The 20,408-nt window shown below is 39.8% G+C and overlaps 1 protein-coding gene and 1 non-coding gene across 10 annotated transcripts in view; both read right to left on the reverse strand.

The window, feature by feature from the left end:
- The window catches only part of SSH2 (slingshot protein phosphatase 2), a 298,822-nt gene that overhangs the window by 52,797 nt on the left and 225,617 nt on the right, over positions 1–20,408 (reverse strand). For all 9 annotated transcript variants that reach the window (XM_036269085.1, XM_036269088.1, XM_036269089.1 and 6 more), the window contains 2 exons: positions 16,390–16,454; positions 3,655–3,776 (listed from right to left, as the gene is read on the reverse strand). In XM_036269085.1, coding sequence (XP_036124978.1) covers positions 3,655–3,776; positions 16,390–16,454 — 187 coding nt within the window. The remainder of the gene's footprint in view (positions 1–3,654; positions 3,777–16,389; positions 16,455–20,408) is intronic.
- Positions 12,802–12,875, reverse strand: LOC118635153. Its single transcript, XR_004960491.1, has one exon. It is a non-coding gene; the product is annotated as a small nucleolar RNA U2-19 (small nucleolar RNA).

Here is a 20,408-nt window from a genome sequence, read left to right on the forward strand (position 1 = left end):
ATTTGCTTTCCTTCAGTACTTCAATTCCTTTTGACAAATTATTTAACCTCTCTTAGCCTTAATTTTGGGATTATTATGAAAATCTAAAATATTTAAAGTGAAACAATATATATTAATGTACTGATATGTAAAACAAATGTTGGCTATGAATCTGTACTGGGTGTTCTAACACAACTGAAAGTGACTTGGGGCGGGATGGGGGAGGTGGATATGAAAATGTATTAAAAACAACACGAGGAATACCAAGCTTTAACTGTTGGAGTCACTGCAGGGCTAACGAAGGTCACGGCCTAGCTGAGTTGTGTCTAATGATTTCCACTGCACTTGCTGGCCTATGTTACTCAACACTCCACCAGTGATTCCAGAGTTCAGAAGATTCAAATGAAGATTGAAACAGTTTATCCGCAGTGGAACCCTGGCCCTGAACTCCAGATGTACAGTTATCATGCCAGAGTTTCAGAGGGAGGAAGACAGCTCCACCACTATTTTTTAAGTAGATGAGAGCAAGAAAATTTTGTTTCAAAAATCATTTCCCAAGGTGGATTGTAATTATTTTTAGTTTTTAGTTTTTGTTTTTGGTAAGTGCTTAGCCACGTTCCTAGTATAACAACTACAATCTGAATATATATATGAAGGGTTGATAACCTAGTAACAAATCTAGATATTAAGCAACTACAGAAGAAGATATAGAAGATGAGCTTGTGACCAAACACCAGCTAAATTTTAACAGGTGACAATGATATGTATATACAAAACATCATGTTTTCAACTTGTATTCAGGCTAGAATGCTTTTTTATGGTAAGAAATACAATTTTTTTTCACACAACAGGGAAGAGAGGCCTGAATTAGGAACATCTATATTTTTATCCAGTTTACCTTGAATCTCATGAGATTTTTCTCCACTATAGTTACTTATTTTGTTGAATACTCACTCCAATTTATTTATTTTATTTTTTTATCCTCACCCGAGGACATTTTTGCATGTATCTTCAGATAGAGCAGGAGGGAGAGAAGGGGGAAGAGAGAGAAACATTGATGTAAGAGAGACACATCAAGTGGTTGCCACCCACACGACCCCAACCGGGTGGGAACAAACTGAAACCGAGGCATGTGTGCTTAGTGGTAACCGAACCCAGAACTCTCTGGTCCGTGGGCCAATGCTCTAACCACTGAGCCAAACCGGCCAGAGCCTCACTACAATTTATTAACTGCTTACATGTACCAAACATTTCAAGGTGTTGGGGGTACAAAGAAAAGTAATAAAACAACACTATAAAGCTCTATTATTTTATAACTTGAAATATATCTAATGCAATTTGGAAACCAAGGTTATGCTGTGTATTAAAATATTTACTGCTTAAAATATGACACAATACTCAAAGAACTTGTAAATAGGCTAAAAGAAGTGCTATAACATATTTCGAGAACTACTCGGAAAGATTATGTCATAAGCAGTCTGTGTTCTACTTTGGTTTAATACTGTTCTGAAACATTAACTTTTTCTATTGTGAGATACAAAATAATACAAATTCCTTCAACAGCAATTGAGATAAAAATGATACTAGATTACTTGAGTACAGTTATTCTCCAGTAGGCAGCATTTCTCTTACTGTCCAAGGAGCTCATTCAGACAGAGGATATATGGGAATTCATAAAACCAAGCTTACCAAACAGAGTAAAAACCAGTTTCTATAGCTTTTCATATCATATATTGTCTCCCATAAACTAAGAATTTATTTTGCTAGATTTGATTCAGGCAGGACTATTACTGAAGATAGATGTAGTTCACTGAGGATACATTACTGGGCACCCATATTAATAAGCAGTCTTTATGATTTCTGAGTATGTTTAGATAAAGTAAAAGAGATAAGATTAGACATCTTATTTTTCACACGCTGGGTCAGAAGAATCTGAAGTTGTTGCCTTCTCTCTCTAGGGGAAGCATCAAGTGAAATTTCCATATAGCCCAAGTTACTGTTTTATGGGGGGTTCCAAAGGAGGAGTCAGGACAAATGAAGCAAAGGAAATAAGATATAGAACAGTGCTGTCCAACAGAACTTTCTGCAATGATGGAAATGTTCTATACATGTACTATCCCATATGGTAGCCACATATAGCTACTTTTTTTTTTTTATCCTCATCCGAGGATATTTTTCCATTTTTTGTACAGATAGAGTGGGAGGGAGAGAGAGGAACAGAGAGAGAGTGAGAGAAACATCGATGTGAAGGGACACATCAAGTGGCTGCCACCCGCACGACCAACCAGGGCCGGGGACAAACTGCAACCGAAGTACGTGCCCTTAGCGGGAACCGAACCCGGGTCTCTCCGGACCGCAGGCCGACGCTCTAACCGCTGAGCCAAATCGGCCAGGGCTATAGCTAGAGTACTTGAAATGTGGCTAGTTGTAACTAAGGATTGAAATTTTAATTTTATTAAACAGTCACATGTGGTTAGTAGCTACTGTATAGACCTAGAGATATAAAAACCCAAATCATAGGTCTTAAAATACTAATGGATGTAGGCAAGGTAGGTGCTCTTACAGGACTGAAAGGTCTGTTGCTTAGCTAACACGAGAGGTTAAAACCGTGCAGGAGGAACAGCTTCCTAAATGTGGCTTACAAACTTGTGTAATTTCAGAGCATACAATTAAAGGCTGTAAGTGGTATACAATGCAACAACTCTGGCCTTGTGATCTTTGTGAACCCATAAATCATTTTCAGGTTGACTGCTATGTACAAGCTCAGGTAAATATAGTTTGGGAAACTTTCTTGTGACAATGTGACCCCTCCCCCCACATCAGGACAAGTAGAATCACTCCCAGTCTCCTCTTCTCTTTGTGGCTAAATTCTCCCAGGCCTGGGTCACACCCCTAGCTATTCCACAGTTCCATTCTAGTCCTGAGCCAGGAAGTCAATGCTTTGAGACATCTGGCAGGATTTCCTGAGGCTTATTATCTAGAGTGCAAAGATCTGCTTAGCAGCCACATTCCACAATCTTCCCAAGGTTTCTCCAGAAAAAGTGTGTGTGTGGAGGGAGGTTGGGGGGGGGGGGGCGCGCGGCAATAAACCTTAAGGACACAATAAAGCCAGGTGTTGTGTGATGTCTGATATTTTTAATCATAGGATGCAAAGTGCCACTAAAGCCAAAGGTGCATAAATATAAAAGTTTCTGTTTTGAGTTTAAGAAAAAAGGAAGCAAAACATTTGATAAAATCAAGGTGTAAGGCCATGGATAAATACAAGAGACTGAAGTCAAAGTGGGCTCTCTTTGAACCCAGAACTCATTGGTGTAGTGTCACAAAGGGTGTGTGCTCTAGAATCACCAAAATGAATCATTAGTGCTTAAAATAAAGTCGACTGCAAAGAAAAGGCAGCTCCCCGCCGAAGATATAAGTTTAAACCATTTGCTTTATATCATCACCACCTAAAAATAAGAAGTTAAGGAATAGTGTAAATTAGAAATACATGACCAAAGACATTCATTAAACATTTTCATCTCTCAAGACTGTGTACTTAGATATTTTTGTGTTCTCTAGTTCAGGCATTTAACTTTAAGAGTAGCACTGCATAAGATGTTTTGCAATAATTCAAAAAGCAACTGGAATAAGTTATTTAACAAGGATTCTTCTTATCCTCCCTTTGTGGTACCATACCTGTCATTAGAGGAGAAATCCATTCCTAGAACGATGCTTTCTTCAGTGTCTTGTCTGCCATTGGTTGAAACCACTACCATATAGCGTGTTCGATTCTGGTAAGTACTTTCTAGTCTTACAGCCTGGAGGTTAACAGACAACAAAGAAATTATAAAATTTATAAGGTCAATTTTAGATCATTCAACCCTTTCACATCAGCATCTTTTTTTTTTTTTTAAACCCTCACCTGAGGATATTTTTCCATTGGTTTTCAGGGTGTGAGGGAGGGAGGAAGAGAGAGAAACATCGATGTGAGAGAGACACATCAAATGGTTGCCTCCCGCATGACCCTGACCAGGGCCAGGGATCACACAGCAACTGAGGTACGTGCCGTTCATCGAATTGAACCCACGATTCTGTGGTCCATGGGCCGATGTTCTAACTGCTGAGCCAAACTGGCCAGGGCTCACATCAGCATCTTAAAGCATACTCAAGGAGATAGCAAAGCCAGTAGTTAGGAGATTCAAATTCATTATTAACTCATTATTAACTATAAAACCTATAAGCCCTGGCCAGTTTGGCTCAGCAGTAGAGCGTCGGCCTTTGGTCCAGAGAGACCTGGGTTCGGTTCCCTGTAAGGGCATGTGCCTCGGTTACAGTTTGTCCTGGCCCTGGTTGGGTCGTGCGGGTGGCAACCACTAGATGTGTCCCTTTCACGTCGATGTTTCTCTCTCTCTCTCTCCCTCCCCACTCTATCTGAACAAAAAATAGAAAAATGTCCAAAAAAAAATAAATAAAATAAAACCTATAAAAATTACTAAATTAATTGGAGATATTATTTTATATGATTCTCACGACCTATATAAAATAATACATGTAAAGCGCAGTGCTTGGCATACAGTAAATAAATGCTCATAAATGTCTGCAATTAGCACAATTTAAATAATAATTACCAGGTCATGTTTTGGTTAATCCTCACTTGAGGATATTTTTCCATTAATTTTTAGATAGTGTGAAGGCGAGGGAGAAGGGGGGAGGGAGAGAGAGAGAGAGACAGAGACAGAGAAAGAGAAACATCAATGAGAAAGAGACACAGCGATTGGCTACCTCCCATACCACCACAACCGGGACTAGGGATTGAACCTGCAACCCAGGTATGTGCCCTGATTAGGAGTCAAACCTGCATCCCTTCGGTCCATGGGCTAACACTCTAACTGCTCAGCTAAACCAGCCAGAGCAATAACACAAAGCAAACTATTAATATCTACGAAGAGTTGCTCTATTGAATTCTTACAGATTATACACTACAAAATTTTTTTCTTTACTTTCAATAACAATTGAAGAAACAAAAAGTTTTTATTTAGCCATGGCTGGTCTGGTTCGGCGGTTAGAGCCTTAGCCTGTGGACCAAAGAGTCATGGGTTCGATTCCTGTCAAGGGCACATACCTCAGTTGCTGTTTGGTCCCTGGCCCTGGTTGGGGTCACGTGGGAGGCAACCAATCGATGTGTGTGTGTCTCCCTCTTCCTACCCCCCTTCTTTCCCTCCCACTCTACCTGAAGATAAATGGAAAAATATCCTCAGGTGAAGATTAAAGGAAAAAAAGTTTTTATTTATTGCATATTTATGATATTTTAAAAGGGCCTTCAGAAAATTTGAATATAGATAGGGTCTTAGATGAAATCAAGGATTTACTGTTAGTGTGATAATGGCATTGTAGTAATCCTGCTTTCTTAAGTATCTAAAATGAAATGATATGGTGTCCAAGTTTTACTTTAAAATATTCCAATAATGGGAAGCAACTAAGATGTTCTTCAGTAGCTACACAGACCATCAGTGGTACATCCAGACAACAGAACATTATTCAACACTAAAAGAAATGAGCTTTAAGTCATGAAAAGACATGGAGAAATCTTAAGCGCATATTACTTAGTAAAAGAAGCCAATCTGAAGAGGCTAGGTACTGTATTATTCCAATTATATGACATTCAAGAAAAGGCAAAACTCTAGAGTCAGTAAAATGATCATTAATTGTGAGGGGTTGGAGAGCACAGTTTTTTAGGGCAGTGAAACTACCTGTATAATACTAAAGTAGTGGATACATCTCATTGTTAAAACCCATAGAATGTACAACGTCAAGAGTAAACCCTAATGTAAACTATGGGCACTGAGTTGATAACAATGTATTGAGGTCTATGAATTGTAACAAATGTACAACCCTGGCGGGGGATAGATATAATGGGGGAGACTATACATGAGTGGAGAAAGAGGGTATGTAAGAAATATCGTACAGTAAGTCCTCACTTAACATCATCAATAGGTTCTGCGACTTTAAGCAAAACTATATATAATGAAACCAATTTCACCATAGGCTAATGGATAGAAACAAGAATTACATTCCTGCCCTGGCCGGTTTGGCTCAGCGGTTAGAGCGTCGGCCTGCGGTCCTGAGAGACCCGGGTTCGGTTCCCGCTAAGGGCATGTACCTCGGTTGCAGTTTGTCCCCGGCCCTGGTCGGTTGTGCGGGTGGCAGCCACTCGATGTGTCCCTTTCACATCGATGTTTCTCTCTCTCTCTCTCTCTCTGTTCCTCTCTCTCCCTCCCACTCTACCTGAACAAAAAATGAAAAAATGTCTTCGGGTGAGGATTAAAAAAAAAAGAAGAAGAATTACATTCCTATGTCATCTCATCAATGTTATAACAGAAAACAAAGTAGAATGAAACGATATTACTTGAGGACCTGCTGTAACTTCTGCTAAATCTGCTCTAAAAAATAGTCTAGTTTGTCCCCGGCCCTGGTTGGTCGTGCGGGTGGCAGCCACTCGATGTGTCCCTTCACGTCGATGTTTCTCTCTCTCCCTCCCGCTCTATCTGAACAAAAAATGGAAAAATGTCCTCGGGTGAGGATAAAAAAATAAATAAATAAATAAAATGCCCTGGCCGGTTTGGCTCAGCGGTTAGAGTGTCTGCCCGCGGTCCGGAGAGACCCGGGTTCGGTTCCCGCTAAGGGCATGTACCTCGGTTGCAGTTTGTCCCTGGCCCTGGTTGGTTGTGTGGGTGGCAGCCACTCGATGTGTCCCTTTCACATCGATGTTTCTATCTTTCTCTCTCTGTTCCTCTCTCTCCCTCCCACTCTACCTGAACAAAAAATGAAAAAATGTCTTCGGGTGAGGATTAAAAAAAAAAAAGAAGAAGAATTACATTCCTATGTCATCTCATCAATGTTATAACAGAAAACAAAGTAGAATGAAACGATATTACTTGAGGACCTGCTGTAACTTCTGCTCAATTCTGTGAACCTAAATCTGCTCTAAAAAATAGTCTAGTTTGTCCCCGGCCCTGGTTGGTCGTGCGGGTGGCAGCCACTCGATGTGTCCCTTCACATCGATGTTTCTCTCTCTCTCTCTCTTCCTCTCTCTCCCTCCCGCTCTATCTGAACAAAAAATGGAAAAATGTCCTCGGGTGAGGATAAAAAAAAAAAAAAAATGCCCTGGCCGGTTTGGCTCAGCGGTTAGAGCGTCTGCCTGCGGTCCGGAGAGACCCGGGTTCGGTTCCCGCTAAGGGCATGTACCTCGGTTGCAGTTTGTCCCTGGCCCTGGTTGGTCGTGCGGGTGGCAGCCACTCGATGTGTCCCTTTCACATCGATGTTTCCCTCTCTCTCTCTTCCTCTCTCTCCCTCCCACTCTGTCTGTACAAAAAATGGAAAAATGTCCTCGGATGAGGATAAAAAAAAATAAAAAATAAAAAAATAAAAAAAAAAATAAAAAATAGTCTAGCCCTGGCCAGTTTGGCTTAGCAGTTAGAGCACTGGTCTGCGAACCAGAGTCGCAGGTTCAATTACGGTCAAGGGCACATATCTCCGTTGCGGTTTGTCCCTGGCTGTGGTTGGGATCCTGCAGGAGGACAACCAGTCTCTCTCTCTCTCTCTCTCTCTCTCTCTCTCTCTCTCTCTCTCTCCCTCCCTCCCTCCCTCCCTTCCTCACTCCCTCCCTCCCTCCCTCCCTCTCTATCTGAAGATAAATGGGAAAAAAAATATCCTCAGGTGAGGATTAAAAAAAAAAAGTCTATTTTGAAAATTTTGCACAGCCCTGGCCAGTTTGGCTCAGCGGTTAGAGCGTCGGCCTGCGGTCCTGAGAGACCCGGGTTCGGTTCCTGCTAAGGGCACGTGCTTCGGTTGCAGTTTGTCCCCGGCCCTGGTTGGTCGTGCGGGTGGCAGCCACTCGATGTGTCCCTTCACATCGATGTTTCTCTCTCTCTCTCTCCCTTCCTCTCTCTCCCTCCCACTCTATCTGTACAAAAAATGGAAAAATATCCTCGGGTGAGGATAAAAAAAAAAAAAAAAAAAGAAAATTTTGCACAGAGGGTAGATCTTATGTTAAGTGTTCTAATCATCATCATCATCGTCGTCGTCATCATCATCATCATCAGACAGGACAGAGTTGAAGGAAATTTCTGGAGCTAATACATATATTTTGGCAAAGACTGGTAATGGTTTCATGGATCTTTACTTATCTACAAATTTATCAAGTTGTATAAGTTAAATATGCACGACTTTTTGTATGCCAATTATCCTCAATAAAGTGGTTTTAAAAAAAAGGAGTGGAGATAGGTGAAAGAAATCTGGCAAACTGTTGATGGTTATTAAAGCTGGGTAATGGGATCATGAGGATATATTTTGTACTTTATATGTTTGGGAATTTTCTCTTCTTTTCTTTTTTTCCCTTTATTGATTTTAGAGAGAGGAAGGGAGAGACAGAAACATCGATGAGAGAAAATTGATTGGCTGCCTCCTGCATGCCCCCCACTGGGAATTGGGCCCAGAACCTGGGCAGGTGCCCTGACCAGGTATCAAACTGGCAACCTCTTGGTGCGTGGGTGGATGCTCCACCATTGAGCCACACCAGCCAGGTGGGAATTTTCTTAAGAAGCTCAAAGAGATACTTTAAAAACCTTAAAAATAAAGTAAAATAGCTTCCACTCAACATTCATTCAAATATTTACTATATATCTATTGTGTATACAATCACAGAAGAAGTGCTGAGGATTCAAAGGTGGAAAAAAAAGAGAGATATGGTCCCTACTCTCACAAAGTGTACAGTTTAGTCAGTCTATTCTTCTTTTTCTCTATTAACAAAAAGCCAGGAAATTGTACACTAGAGGCAATTTCTTCTGTATAAAATAGCCCTGCCCGGGCGCCCAGCTGGTGTGGCTCAGTGGCTGAGTGTTGATCCATTGACCAAGAAGTTGCCGGTTTGATTTCCAGTTGGGGCACATGCCTGGGTTGTGGGCTTGATCCCCATTGGGGGTGTGCAAGAGGCAGCCAATCAATGTGTCTCTCTCATCTATGTTTCTATCTCTCTCTTCCTCAAAAACAAAAAATCAATAAAAAATATTATTATTTTTATTTTTTTATCCTCACCCGAGGACATTTTTCCATTTTTTGTTCAGATAGAGCGGGAGGGAGAGAGAGGAAGAGAGAGAGAGAGAGAAACATCGATGTGAAGGTACACATTGAGTGGCTGCCACCCGCACGACCAACCAGGGCCGGGGACAAACTGCAACTGAGGTACATGCCCTCAGCGGGAACCGAACCCGGGTCTCTCTGTACCGCAGGCCGACGCTCCAACCGCTGAGCCAAACCGGCCAAAGCTAAAAAATATTTTTTAAAAATAGCCCCCCATTCATTATCTCAGAAGAGAAATAGAGTTACAAACCCACTAAGTGGCTCAAGACACTTGTAAAAAAATTCTATCTGGAATTCTTTCAGTGCTGCTGTTTTTGGAGAGTCTCCTTCCCCTAACTCTATCATGGTTCCAAAAGCGGCCAAGAAGAGAAAAAGAGACATAGTTACATAGTCAAATGACCCATCTATCAAGGCACAGGTGAGAATCTCATGGATATCTTTTTGTCTCTCTTCTGATATTCACAAGAAAAGCCAAGGCAGCACAAACAGCAGAAGTGGCTACATTAAAGCTTGTTTCGCCCTGGCCAGTTTGGCTCAGCGGTTAGAGCGTTGGCCTGCGGTCTGGAGAGACCCAGGTTCGGTTCCTGCTAAGGGCACGTACCTCGGTTGCAGTTTGTCCCCGGCCCTGACTGGGTTGTGTGGGTGGCGACCACTCGATGTGTCCCTTTCACATTGATGTTTCTCTCTCCCCCCCCCCCCCCCTCCTCCCACTCTATCTGAACAAAATATCAAAAAATGTCCTCGGGTGAGGAGAAGAAAGGAAGGAAGGAAGGCAGGCAGGCAGGCAGGCAAGCAAGCTTGTTTCTAATAAGAGGTGATGCAAGAATGCAATGTTCACCATTCTGATTCCAAGTGCACAAGAAAGAGAGCTGCACTGCTGGCTTTATGTTCTATGAAGTAATAGAGCATTTTCAACCCAAATTCACTTGTGACAAGCTAAGAGGAACTAATTTTTAGAAGTGTTTCTCATTGATTTTTTTACAGACGGAGGAAGGGAGAGTGAGATAGAAACATTGATGTGAGAGAGAAATATCTATCAGCTACCTCCTGCACGTCCCCTACTGGGGATTGAGCCTGCAACCCAGGCATATGCCCTGACTGGGAATCGAACTGGGACCTCTCAGTCCATGGGATGATGCTTAATCCATTGAGCCACACAGGCTGGGCTGAGGAACTAATATTTAAGTTGATGAAGATCTGGCTCTAGTGGGCTGGGACCAAGTGAGCATTATACACATAGAGTATGGACAGGAATACATGCAACATGATGACTGGGAGGCATTACTGACTCTGATTCTAGAAATGCTCCACAAAATATTAAACTAACCAGAAACCCAGTGCAGATAAACTAGAATTTCTTATAAACAAGATCTCAGATATTATTATATATCTAAACTTGGACTTGCCTTGGCAAGCTTTGAGCCAAATGTCAGTTTCCTGAATATGTTAGAGGCTCTTTTATCCTCTGTCAAGCCTGAGAATTTCTGGCAAGGCTAAAATACAAATGGTATGGGAACAACTAAATTGTGGTTCTGATCATTTATCCACAACTTCTACACCAACTAGTGGCAACTGATTAGCTAAGCTGAAGCTAATAAAAAGAAAGAAAATAACCTCCATAAGTATTAACTACCATGCAAGTTATCAGGCCAATTTAGCAGATGGGCAGGAAGAGTTTCTTTGTAATATTCAGTGAAACACTAGTTGTTGCTTTTTAAAAAGTGCAGTGTGTGTGATCTATCTATCTATCAATCAATCATATAAAAAGCATTTCAGCCCTGGCCGGTTTGGCTCAGCAGTTGGAGCGTCAGCCTGCAGTCCAGAGAGACCCGGGTTCGGTTCCCGCTAAGGGCACGTATCTCGGTTGCAGTTTGTCCCATGGCCTGGATGGGTCGTGTGGGAGGCAGCCACTCGATGTGTACCTTTCACATCAATATTTCTCTCTCTCTCTCCCTCCCACTCTATCTGAACAAAATATCGAAAAGTGTTCTCAGAGGAGGATTAAAAAAAAGACATTTCAAATGTTTGGCTCCCTCCTGATTAATCTAATCTCAACAGAACATCTCAAACCTAATGGGAAAGGCCCCAGTCATTTCATACTGACTTACGCTGGAGTAACTGGCACATCTCAGATTCACTGAATTTTAAGCTTCTTAGATGGAAGAATAGCACTTAGAGCTCTTGGGAGTTGATTATGGACCTCTAGACAGTATCTATAGTAATTACCAAATTCTTACTATCGGGAAATGGAGCTTTATTTAATCAGGGGTTCAGGAGCCATGACATTAATTCAACACTTATATCCTAATCAGAAGAATAAGATAAAATTTTTTACAGAAAGAATTCTGCAATGTCAGGGGATTGACCTCAGGGTCCCAAAATTCCTTTTAAGCTTCAAGAGTCTAGGTTAAGAAATTAAAATTTTAACAGTCATAGCATTAAAAAAAAAAAAAAATTAAATATCCACCCTGGTTTGAGATTCATTTCATATTCCTTTTCTGGGGGAGAAGATTAACAAAACCTAATAATCTAACTAAATTCATTAAACCAATCAAAGAAATATAATTTAAAGTGGCAGTTTGTACATAATACCTAATATTAGAACTGGCAGCAATTCCAATGTTTTTAGTCTCCAGAACTTACATGGAATAAATGATTGAAATAAGACAATGACTCAGATGTATCTGATTAACTAAAGTTCTTACTGAAAAGAATACTACTGCAGTTTATTCTAATTGTCCACACAAAACAATATTTTAGATTTTAAAACTTAGCAGCAATAGCAACTGAGAAAATTATTCCAAGAAAGTCCATTTACTTCCTAAATTTGAAATCCTATGAAAAGTTGCAGGTGAACTGGATCCAGCAATCCTAAGACTGAGGAAGGTCTAAAAAGTAATTTCCTGCTTTTGCTTTACTTCTGAGGTAAGAACCCAATCCGTTTTCAAAGTTTTTCTACCAAAGAGTGATGTTAAAACTTCCCTCAGTAACTAATTTAAAAGCACCCGATTACAAGCAGTTCACAAATACCATTTGATCCAATAACTTCTCTCCTCATCATCCAACATCAGGAAATACTCCTTCCTAAGCTTACACTGTAACTTTGCCTTTAATTTTTTTCTACCAAGAGTCTAACATCATGTCCCTGCATGCAATGTTTATCTGCAGGGAAGCCACATTATAAAGTCCCAACGTCTAGACAGGTAGCTCACCAATCCATCAGAGAAAGATATTAAAAGTATATAAATATTAAATTCTAGTCAAAAGAAGCAAGCAAAGTTAATATCTAAAATTAAAGGAGACTTCATGTGACACTAGTAAACTAAAGAACACTGTCTTCAAAAGAAATAAAGCTTGAGGAAGTCTCTAGATATTATTTTTTAAAATCGATCTTTATGAAATTCTTGAAAAAAAAAAAAAATCTGACACATTCTGTGTAGCTATTGACATGGAAAAAGATCCATGATCAAGTGTAAAGAAAGCAGGTTATAAACAGCACTCATATTTTCAACTCATTTTTGTTTAAAAAAAAAAAAAGCACTCTCTCTGACACATACTTTTGCTTAGAACTACCTAGCCTTTTTTTACACACCCCTCCAATCTCATTTATCCATTGACAAGTCCTCAGTTATCCACTGTTACCTTTATAAACACACATATAGACAGCATAGCCCTTATTGTTATAAATTACTTTATACTTTTGCTTCTCAGAACTAGAGATCATGCTTTGTAGACTAGAAGGTCTTCTGATGTAGATTTGGCTATTTTCATCACTGTCCATTTTAGTAAAAGCAGATATCAGAAAATCAGACACATATGCTCACACACACATACACACACACGAAGGCTACTTATTCAAATAGCTAAGAAAGGTTTTTTCAGAGTGCAGGACACAAAGTGACTTTTATTTTTGTTCTTTATGCTTTTCAGTATTGTCTGATTAAAAAAACAACAACAATACATTTATACTTAGAAAAAAATCCCCATTTTCTTTTTGGAAAAAAATTGTTTTATAAAAAACTCCCTTTTCTTAAACTCTCTCGCAAAGTACTCAAAAACACTTCCTCATACCTTATTAGCACCTCAGATCTAGTTAAAAATATTAGTTTCATGTTACTTCAAATGTCAGGAAAGTCCTTAGTTTTCCAGTCTATTTTTTATTAAATAAATGGGCCTTTGATAATGTGCAATAGTACTATAAAACCATTGTACCAGCTATGGTTTTCTTAAGTACTCAAGTTAGTGCTTCAGATTATTTTGAACTCAGGGTTTTCTGGAGAAAAAATTGATTTAGTCCTGTTTTTAATGGTCAAGCAAAATGTGGGAGTTGGTAACTCTATTTGTTGTTGAGTTATTAAAAAATTAAAGGCAGGACTTTCAGTTGACTATCAAACTTTTAACCTTATGCACAAGTCCCAGGATGAGAGTTTTAGCATTCCAAATTTAACTCAAAACAAAAGGCTTTGCTTTGAGTCTACAAATGCTCCTTTCAGTTAGAAAAGTGCTAATTTGTCCAAAGCACACAATGCATTCACTCATTTTCTTGAAGATGACTCACACAATAATCTGAAACATAATGACTATGTGTTTGTAACAATTCAAACATCTGTAAAATGGCTTGTCATTTGAACTCTGAATTAATTCAGAGGCGTCAGTCACATTTTCTGAATTTATATTTTTAAAAATGCAAAGCAGCTGAAGCTGCATATTTTAGAAGGGAAAGAAAAAATTTAATTGCCAATTCTACCTTTTTAATTGCTGCCTTAATGTTCTCCCATGTCTCTTGTTGTTAAAATTATTTTAAAATTTAGAGGTACAATCCGAACTCCATAGGTTATCAATGAAAGAAAGATAAAGTGAATGAGCGATAGATGCTAGCTTTCACTCTACTAAACCACACTTTTGGAAACTATCAAGAAATATCTACTGGACATATGATATGTACAAGTAACTGTTATTATGGGTTTTAGAGGAGTTGTTCTCAAGTGTGACTTCCTGGACCAGCAACATCAGTATCACTTGGAAACTTGTTTAAAAAAATGCAAATGATCATTGCCTCTAACCCCAAAACAAACTCTTCAGGTGGAATCCAGCAAGTGGCAGTTTAACAAAGCTCTGTAGGTGATTCTGAAGTACTCTGAAGTTGGAGTATCACTATTTTGGAATATTAATGCTATAAGAAGTGCTCCCCACTTTGTTTATTTATTTAAGATAGAAAAATGTCAAGAAATATAGACAAGATTTACACAAGTATATAATGCTACTTTAGGATTAGAATATAATTATGAAAGGATTTCTTATTTCAATTCCTTTAAATTTCAAAGTTAGTTTCTCAACAAAAATTAGGAGCCAAGTCAAGGTGATAGAGGCAGCAATTGAGAGAGAGAGAAAGGGGAAAAAAAAAGACAGAATTTAAACAAAGAATAATTAAGTGAATGAAGAATCATTAATTGCCATAGAGTTCAGAGGCCTGATCATCAACTTTCTAGTCATTCTTGTATTCTACTCATTATTTCTCTTCCCAGAGAGAAAGTGGAGATAAAGTACTTGAATTTAACGTGTGGAAACCCAATTTCCAAGTTACCCGCCTAACCTAGAAGGTTCATCACGACACACCTGGATTACAGCGGGCCTCCCTGATTTAAGATGGCTGCCTCCTCCCCTCTATTCTGTGTCAGCTTCTAAGGAATCTTTCTTAAATGCTGTAGCTGTCCCAGTAATTCCTTGGCTCAGAAGCCTGTAATGCTTCACCACTGCTTACTGAGGAGATAGAGTTACTACTTCAGGTATTAATATAGAGGTTCAAATAGGGAATATAAATGAGTGAAGTAGGCCACATGAATTTGTTTTTTATCCTCACCTGAGGACATTTTTGCATTTACTTTCCAATAGAGCGGGAGAAAGAGAGAGAGAAACACTGATGTGAGAGAGACACATTGAATAGTTGCCACCCACACGACCCCAACCAGGGCTGGGGACAAACTGCAACCAAGGTACATGCCCTTAGTAGGAACCAAACCCGGGTCTCTGTGTACCACAGGCTGACGCGCTAACGCTGAGCCAAACGGGCCAGGGCGAAGGTAACTTTTTTGTTGGTAATCCTCACCTGAGGATATTTTTCCACTGATTTTTAGATAGAGTGGAAAGGAGGGAGGGAGAGATAGAGAGAGAGAAACATTGATTGGTTGCCTCCCACACAACCCCGACCAGGGCCATAGATTGAACCTGCAACCCACGTATATGCCCTTGTCTGGGAATCAAACCCACAACCCTTCGGTCTGCGGGCAAACGCTCTTAACCCCTGAGCCAAACTGGCCAGGGCTGTTTCCTACTTTTTTAAAAAATGTTTTTTTCTTTATTGACTTTAGAGAGAGAGGAAGGGAGAGGGAGAGAGAGATAGAAACATCGATGAGAGAGAACATTGATTGGCTGCCTCCTGCATGCCCCCAACTGGGGATCAGGCCCACAACTTGGGCATGTGCCCTGACTGGGAATTGAACCAGTGACCTCTTGGTGTATGGGTCGATGCTCAACCACTGAGCCACACCAGCTGAGTGTTTTCCTACTTTTATTAGATGTTCTACTATAAGAAAAATAACAGTGGACTTCCAGTCAAGATGGTGGCGTAGGTAAACGTGGTATCTTTCTGGTATCTTATCTTCTTTATAGTAACAATAATCCCCATAATGAGGTAGCATTTTATACTCATTATGCTTTCATATCCATTTGATTCTCTACACTGTGAGAGGTACAAATGAAATGAGAAAGCAGACACAGGCTAAGTAACTTGTCCAACATCAGATGAGTAGTAAAAACTAAAGCCCAAGTTTCCCAACTCTGAGACCAGCACAAACAAAACCTTGGCCATTTCACTCTCATCCTGTCCCTTCCTATGCATGCTTTTGCATTAGTCATGTCCGCATCTAGTATGATGATCTCCTTTCTTCCTGCCAATCTAAATCAAGAATCAGCTCAATCTCTACTGTTTACATAAAACCTTCCTCAATGAGGTCAAGTCTCCAAGTTTCCTGTTTTCTGAACTTCAATTGCTGTTATAGTCAATAATTTACAAACTAGAGTTCACCAATAGTCTTGAACCATCAAATTATTTTATATCACTTAATATTAGCTCATATCCTCAATTATATTCTAAGCTCTTTGATAATAAGGACGTGCCATTCTTTTCTTTCCAGGGTTCCTCGTACCGTGTTAGGACATAAAAATGACTGAGTAAAGTTTGCTGTATTAGACAGTTTTTCGAGGAAGAGAGTTTTAAGGATATCACTAACTTACCAGCCTGATGTTATCTTCTGGGCGGAGTAATATGAACATTGCTTGGAGATGCTGTTGGAGATCACCTGGTGAAATTTACAAAAGAAAAAATAATTATTCACCATTTTAATATCAACATAGAGAATTCTTTCTATTCTAATGACTTGTATAAAAGTTTTGGTTCACCGAAGTAATTGACACAGAAATTGTGTTACTATGATTATTGACTTCTTTTTATTTTATTTTTTAATCTTCATTTGAAGATATTTTTCCATTTATCTTCAGATAGAGTGGAAGGGAGGGGGGTGGGTAGAGAGAGAAACACTGATGTGAGAGGAGATATCGATTGGCTGCCTCCTGCACAACCCATATCAGGGCCGGGGATTGAACTGCAACTGAGGTACATGCCCTTGACCGGAATCAAACCCTCAATTCTTTGGTCTGTGGGCCGATGCCCTAACTGCTGAGCCAAACAAGCCAGGGTGTGATTATTGACTTCTTTTTAAGCGGAAACACAGAATATATAGAATACTCTATATAGTCACTTTTAGTCTATACTACAGTAACATTTGTTTGTGTGTTTGTCCTATGAAAGGGGCACTTGAAACCAATCTCAGCTTTGTACTATGGTGGATGATGATGAGAGTTGAGGTGTGAAACCTGTTGGGCAAAGGCAGCACTGGCTGTGCTTTCAGGCCCACAGAAGATACCAATGAAGGAATCTTGCTATTCCTATTTCTGTGACTATAATCTTCAGTTGCACTTACTTAAAATGGCCAACCATTATTTGAACTCTCAATTGTTCTTATATATTCTGTAAAACAAAGTTGAAATTTCTTTGTATTAAACTATTATGGATTTCCTCATATTCTCTATTCTGTACAAGGAAATCTGAGGCTTCAGATAGTAGGAGATAATCAGATAACGTGCTATCATAAATTAATACAATCAGAGAAGAAAAACCTCATTCCTAGCTCCAGCCCTTTGTTAAGTCTAAAGTGACAAAAAAGAGTTTGGATATTTTAAATAAAGCCCAGATAAGAAATTCTAACTAGTTTAAGAAACATGTATAAGAAAAGTACAATTAGCCATAGTAAGCCCTTGATCTGTTCTCAATTCTGCCATCATCTTTCAGTCACTATGAGTTCAGCCAAGGCAGCTCTAGCTTATGTAAAAGTCTGGTTTTGTAAGCTGCGTTTACACCCACACTGCCTCATCTGTTCTGGTCTGGATTACAAATCAAGCCCATTCAGTTTGTGTTAAATCTGCTTTTCTTTTTAGTATGGGGAAAGCTAAGTGAACAAGGTCAAATAGAAACCTGGGTGGCAGTCTGATGAAAGAAAAAGGCCAACCAGGGCCAGGAGCTTTGAAAGCCACTGAACTCTCTTACTATTACATGCCATAGAGAAAATCTGCCTGACATTTTAGTCAGACAAGCTAAATTTAAACCAATAATTTGTCTTCCTTTTATTGTAAATGATAAATATCCACACCAAACAAATACAAAGCTTATCTGGGTCTACTTCCTCTGTGCATTCAAGTTTTGGGGGGAAGTATCTGTCCCTCTGGTGGTGGGCACTGAAGAGGAAGGTTTTAGAAAGTGTAATCCAAAGCCAATTTTTCAAAAAAGGTGTTTGTTTTTTTTCCTTACTCTTTAAAAAATTTTCCACACTGGAGAATCGTGGTAGGAGGATAATACTGTCCATTGAGATAATTTATAATTCTGAGCTCCTACATTTGTAACTAGATGAAGGTTCACTAAAATAGCTGAGATTATCTGGATCGGGGCTAAACTCAACCACTGGCTCATGGGATCCAGTATTTCTGGCTTTCACCTCTGACCTACACACTCAAGGTTTGCAGTCTTCGTTGGTCTCTTGCTAGTGGTTCAATATATTCCACTCCTAGAGGTAACACATTAAAGTGGCACATTTATAACAATAAGCAGTCACTCTTTGTATAGCACTGATGAGGATTTCTTCAATTACTGTTCTCACGTTGACTTTTATTTTTCTCCTCAAATGACACAAACAAGGCATAGGCTGATTATCTTCCTAAATCTAGTGATATCCTATACCTAGAGAACACTTTCCCTAGACACACTTTCTCTTATTCTTTCTTACCTTTATCAGCACAATTGCACCTGACCTTAGAGAAATCCAACATATGGAAATATAAATGCATATACTACTGTTAGTGGTATACTGTGATTTTTAAGAAATATGTATTTGGTCTTCATCCTGTTCCTGGCAAAGAGCTTCAAAAACACTTGGAATTTCTAAAGTTGAGGAGAGCAATAACGGTGTCTTTTGCTATGCTAATGACACAACTTTTGGAAAGTACCCAAGGATGGAGGCTGGTTGCCAGGGGCAGGGGAGAGGGTAAGGGCCTGAGAGAGGCAGGGCCTGGAGGCTGACTAGATTGGCAATGGCCAATCATTTTATCAATCATGGCTATATAATAACGCCTCCATAAAAAAACAGAGGACTAGGTTCAGAGACCTTCCAGGTTGGTGAACACATGGATATTTGGGGTAAGTGGCACCTTTGGAGAGGGCTTAGAAACACTGTACCCATTCCCACATACCTTGCTCTATGCACTTCTTCTATCTGGCTATTCCTGAGTTATATCCTTTTATAATAAGTTTCTCTGAATTATGTGAGCTACTCTAGCAAATTAATCGAATCCAAGGAGGGGGTCATTGGAAACTTCAATCCACAGACAACCTGGACGTATGACTGACATCTGAAGTGGGGAGTGAGGAGCCATGGAAAACTGGGCCCTTAACCTGTGGGATATGCCACTGTCTGACCGTGTCAGAATTCAGGTGAATTGTAGAACACCCTGCTGGTGTCCCAGAATTGCTTGGATGTATGGAGGAAAAAACATCTCAAATAGGAACAAGATGCAGAATATTAGCAGGTTATTCAAAATCAGAGTCTTATATTCATTTCTAGGCGACCTTCATTTGATGGCTTCCCGTTTCTATAAGAGTCATTTGAGTTAAATTCCCAGTCTTTTTAGTGCAAACACAATTAAGAAGTATACTCTAGCCCTGGCTGGTTTGGCTCAGCGGTTAGAGCATCAGCCTGTGGACCAAAGAGTCTCGGGTTCAATTCCAGTCAAGGGCACATACCCTGGTCGGGGTTGTGTGGTTGGTTAGAGGATTAAAAAAGAAAAGAAAAAACCTTAACTGAGCCCTGGCCGGTTTGGTTCAGTGGTTGGAGCGTCCACCTGTGGTCCAGAGAGACCGGAGTTCAGTTCTCACTAAGGGCATGTACCTCGGTTGTGGTTTGATCGATGTGTCTCTCTCACGTTGATGTTTCTCTCTATCTCTCTCTCTCTATCTCTCTCTCTCTTTCTCTCTCTCTCTCTCTCTCTCTCTCTCTCTCTCTCCCTTGCTCCTAATCTATCTGAAGATAAAAAATATCCAAGGGTGAGGATTGAAAAAAGAAGTTTGAAAAAAGAAGTACATTCTAGTACTTAAGAACTGGTACTGCAATTGATATAATAACTTTTGTTGCCCTGCCAGTGTGACTCAGTGGATTGAGCGTTGTCTCATAGACTGAGAGGCCCTGGTTTGATTCCTGGTCAGGGCACATGCCTGGGTTGTAGGTTCTATCCCCAGTAGAGAGTGTGTAGGAGGCAGCCAATCAATGTTTCTCTTTCACATCGATGTGTATTTCTTTCTCATATCAATGTTTCTATGTCTCTCCTCCTCTCTCTCTAAAAATTCAATGAAAACATATTTAAAAAAATAACTCTTGTTATCACAACAGTGACACTGAGTTTATTTACCTAAGTATCTATTCTATTCTATTCTATTCTATTCTATTCTATTCTATTCTATTCTATTCTATGAATCAATCATATCATTTTCCTTATAACATCAATAGAGAGTAGACAGGAAAAAGAAATGTAATCTTTTGGTTAGTTGAAATTATTTTGCATAGGATTCAAGGAAACATCTGAACATCGTTTAGCTACCAAAACCTTAACTAAGCCCTGGCTGGTTTGGCTCAGCGGTTAGAGCATGGGCC

The sequence above is a fragment of the Molossus molossus genome, unplaced genomic scaffold, assembly GCF_014108415.1.
Source record: "Molossus molossus isolate mMolMol1 unplaced genomic scaffold, mMolMol1.p scaffold_m16_p_19, whole genome shotgun sequence".
Lineage (NCBI taxonomy): Eukaryota > Metazoa > Chordata > Mammalia > Chiroptera > Molossidae > Molossus > Molossus molossus.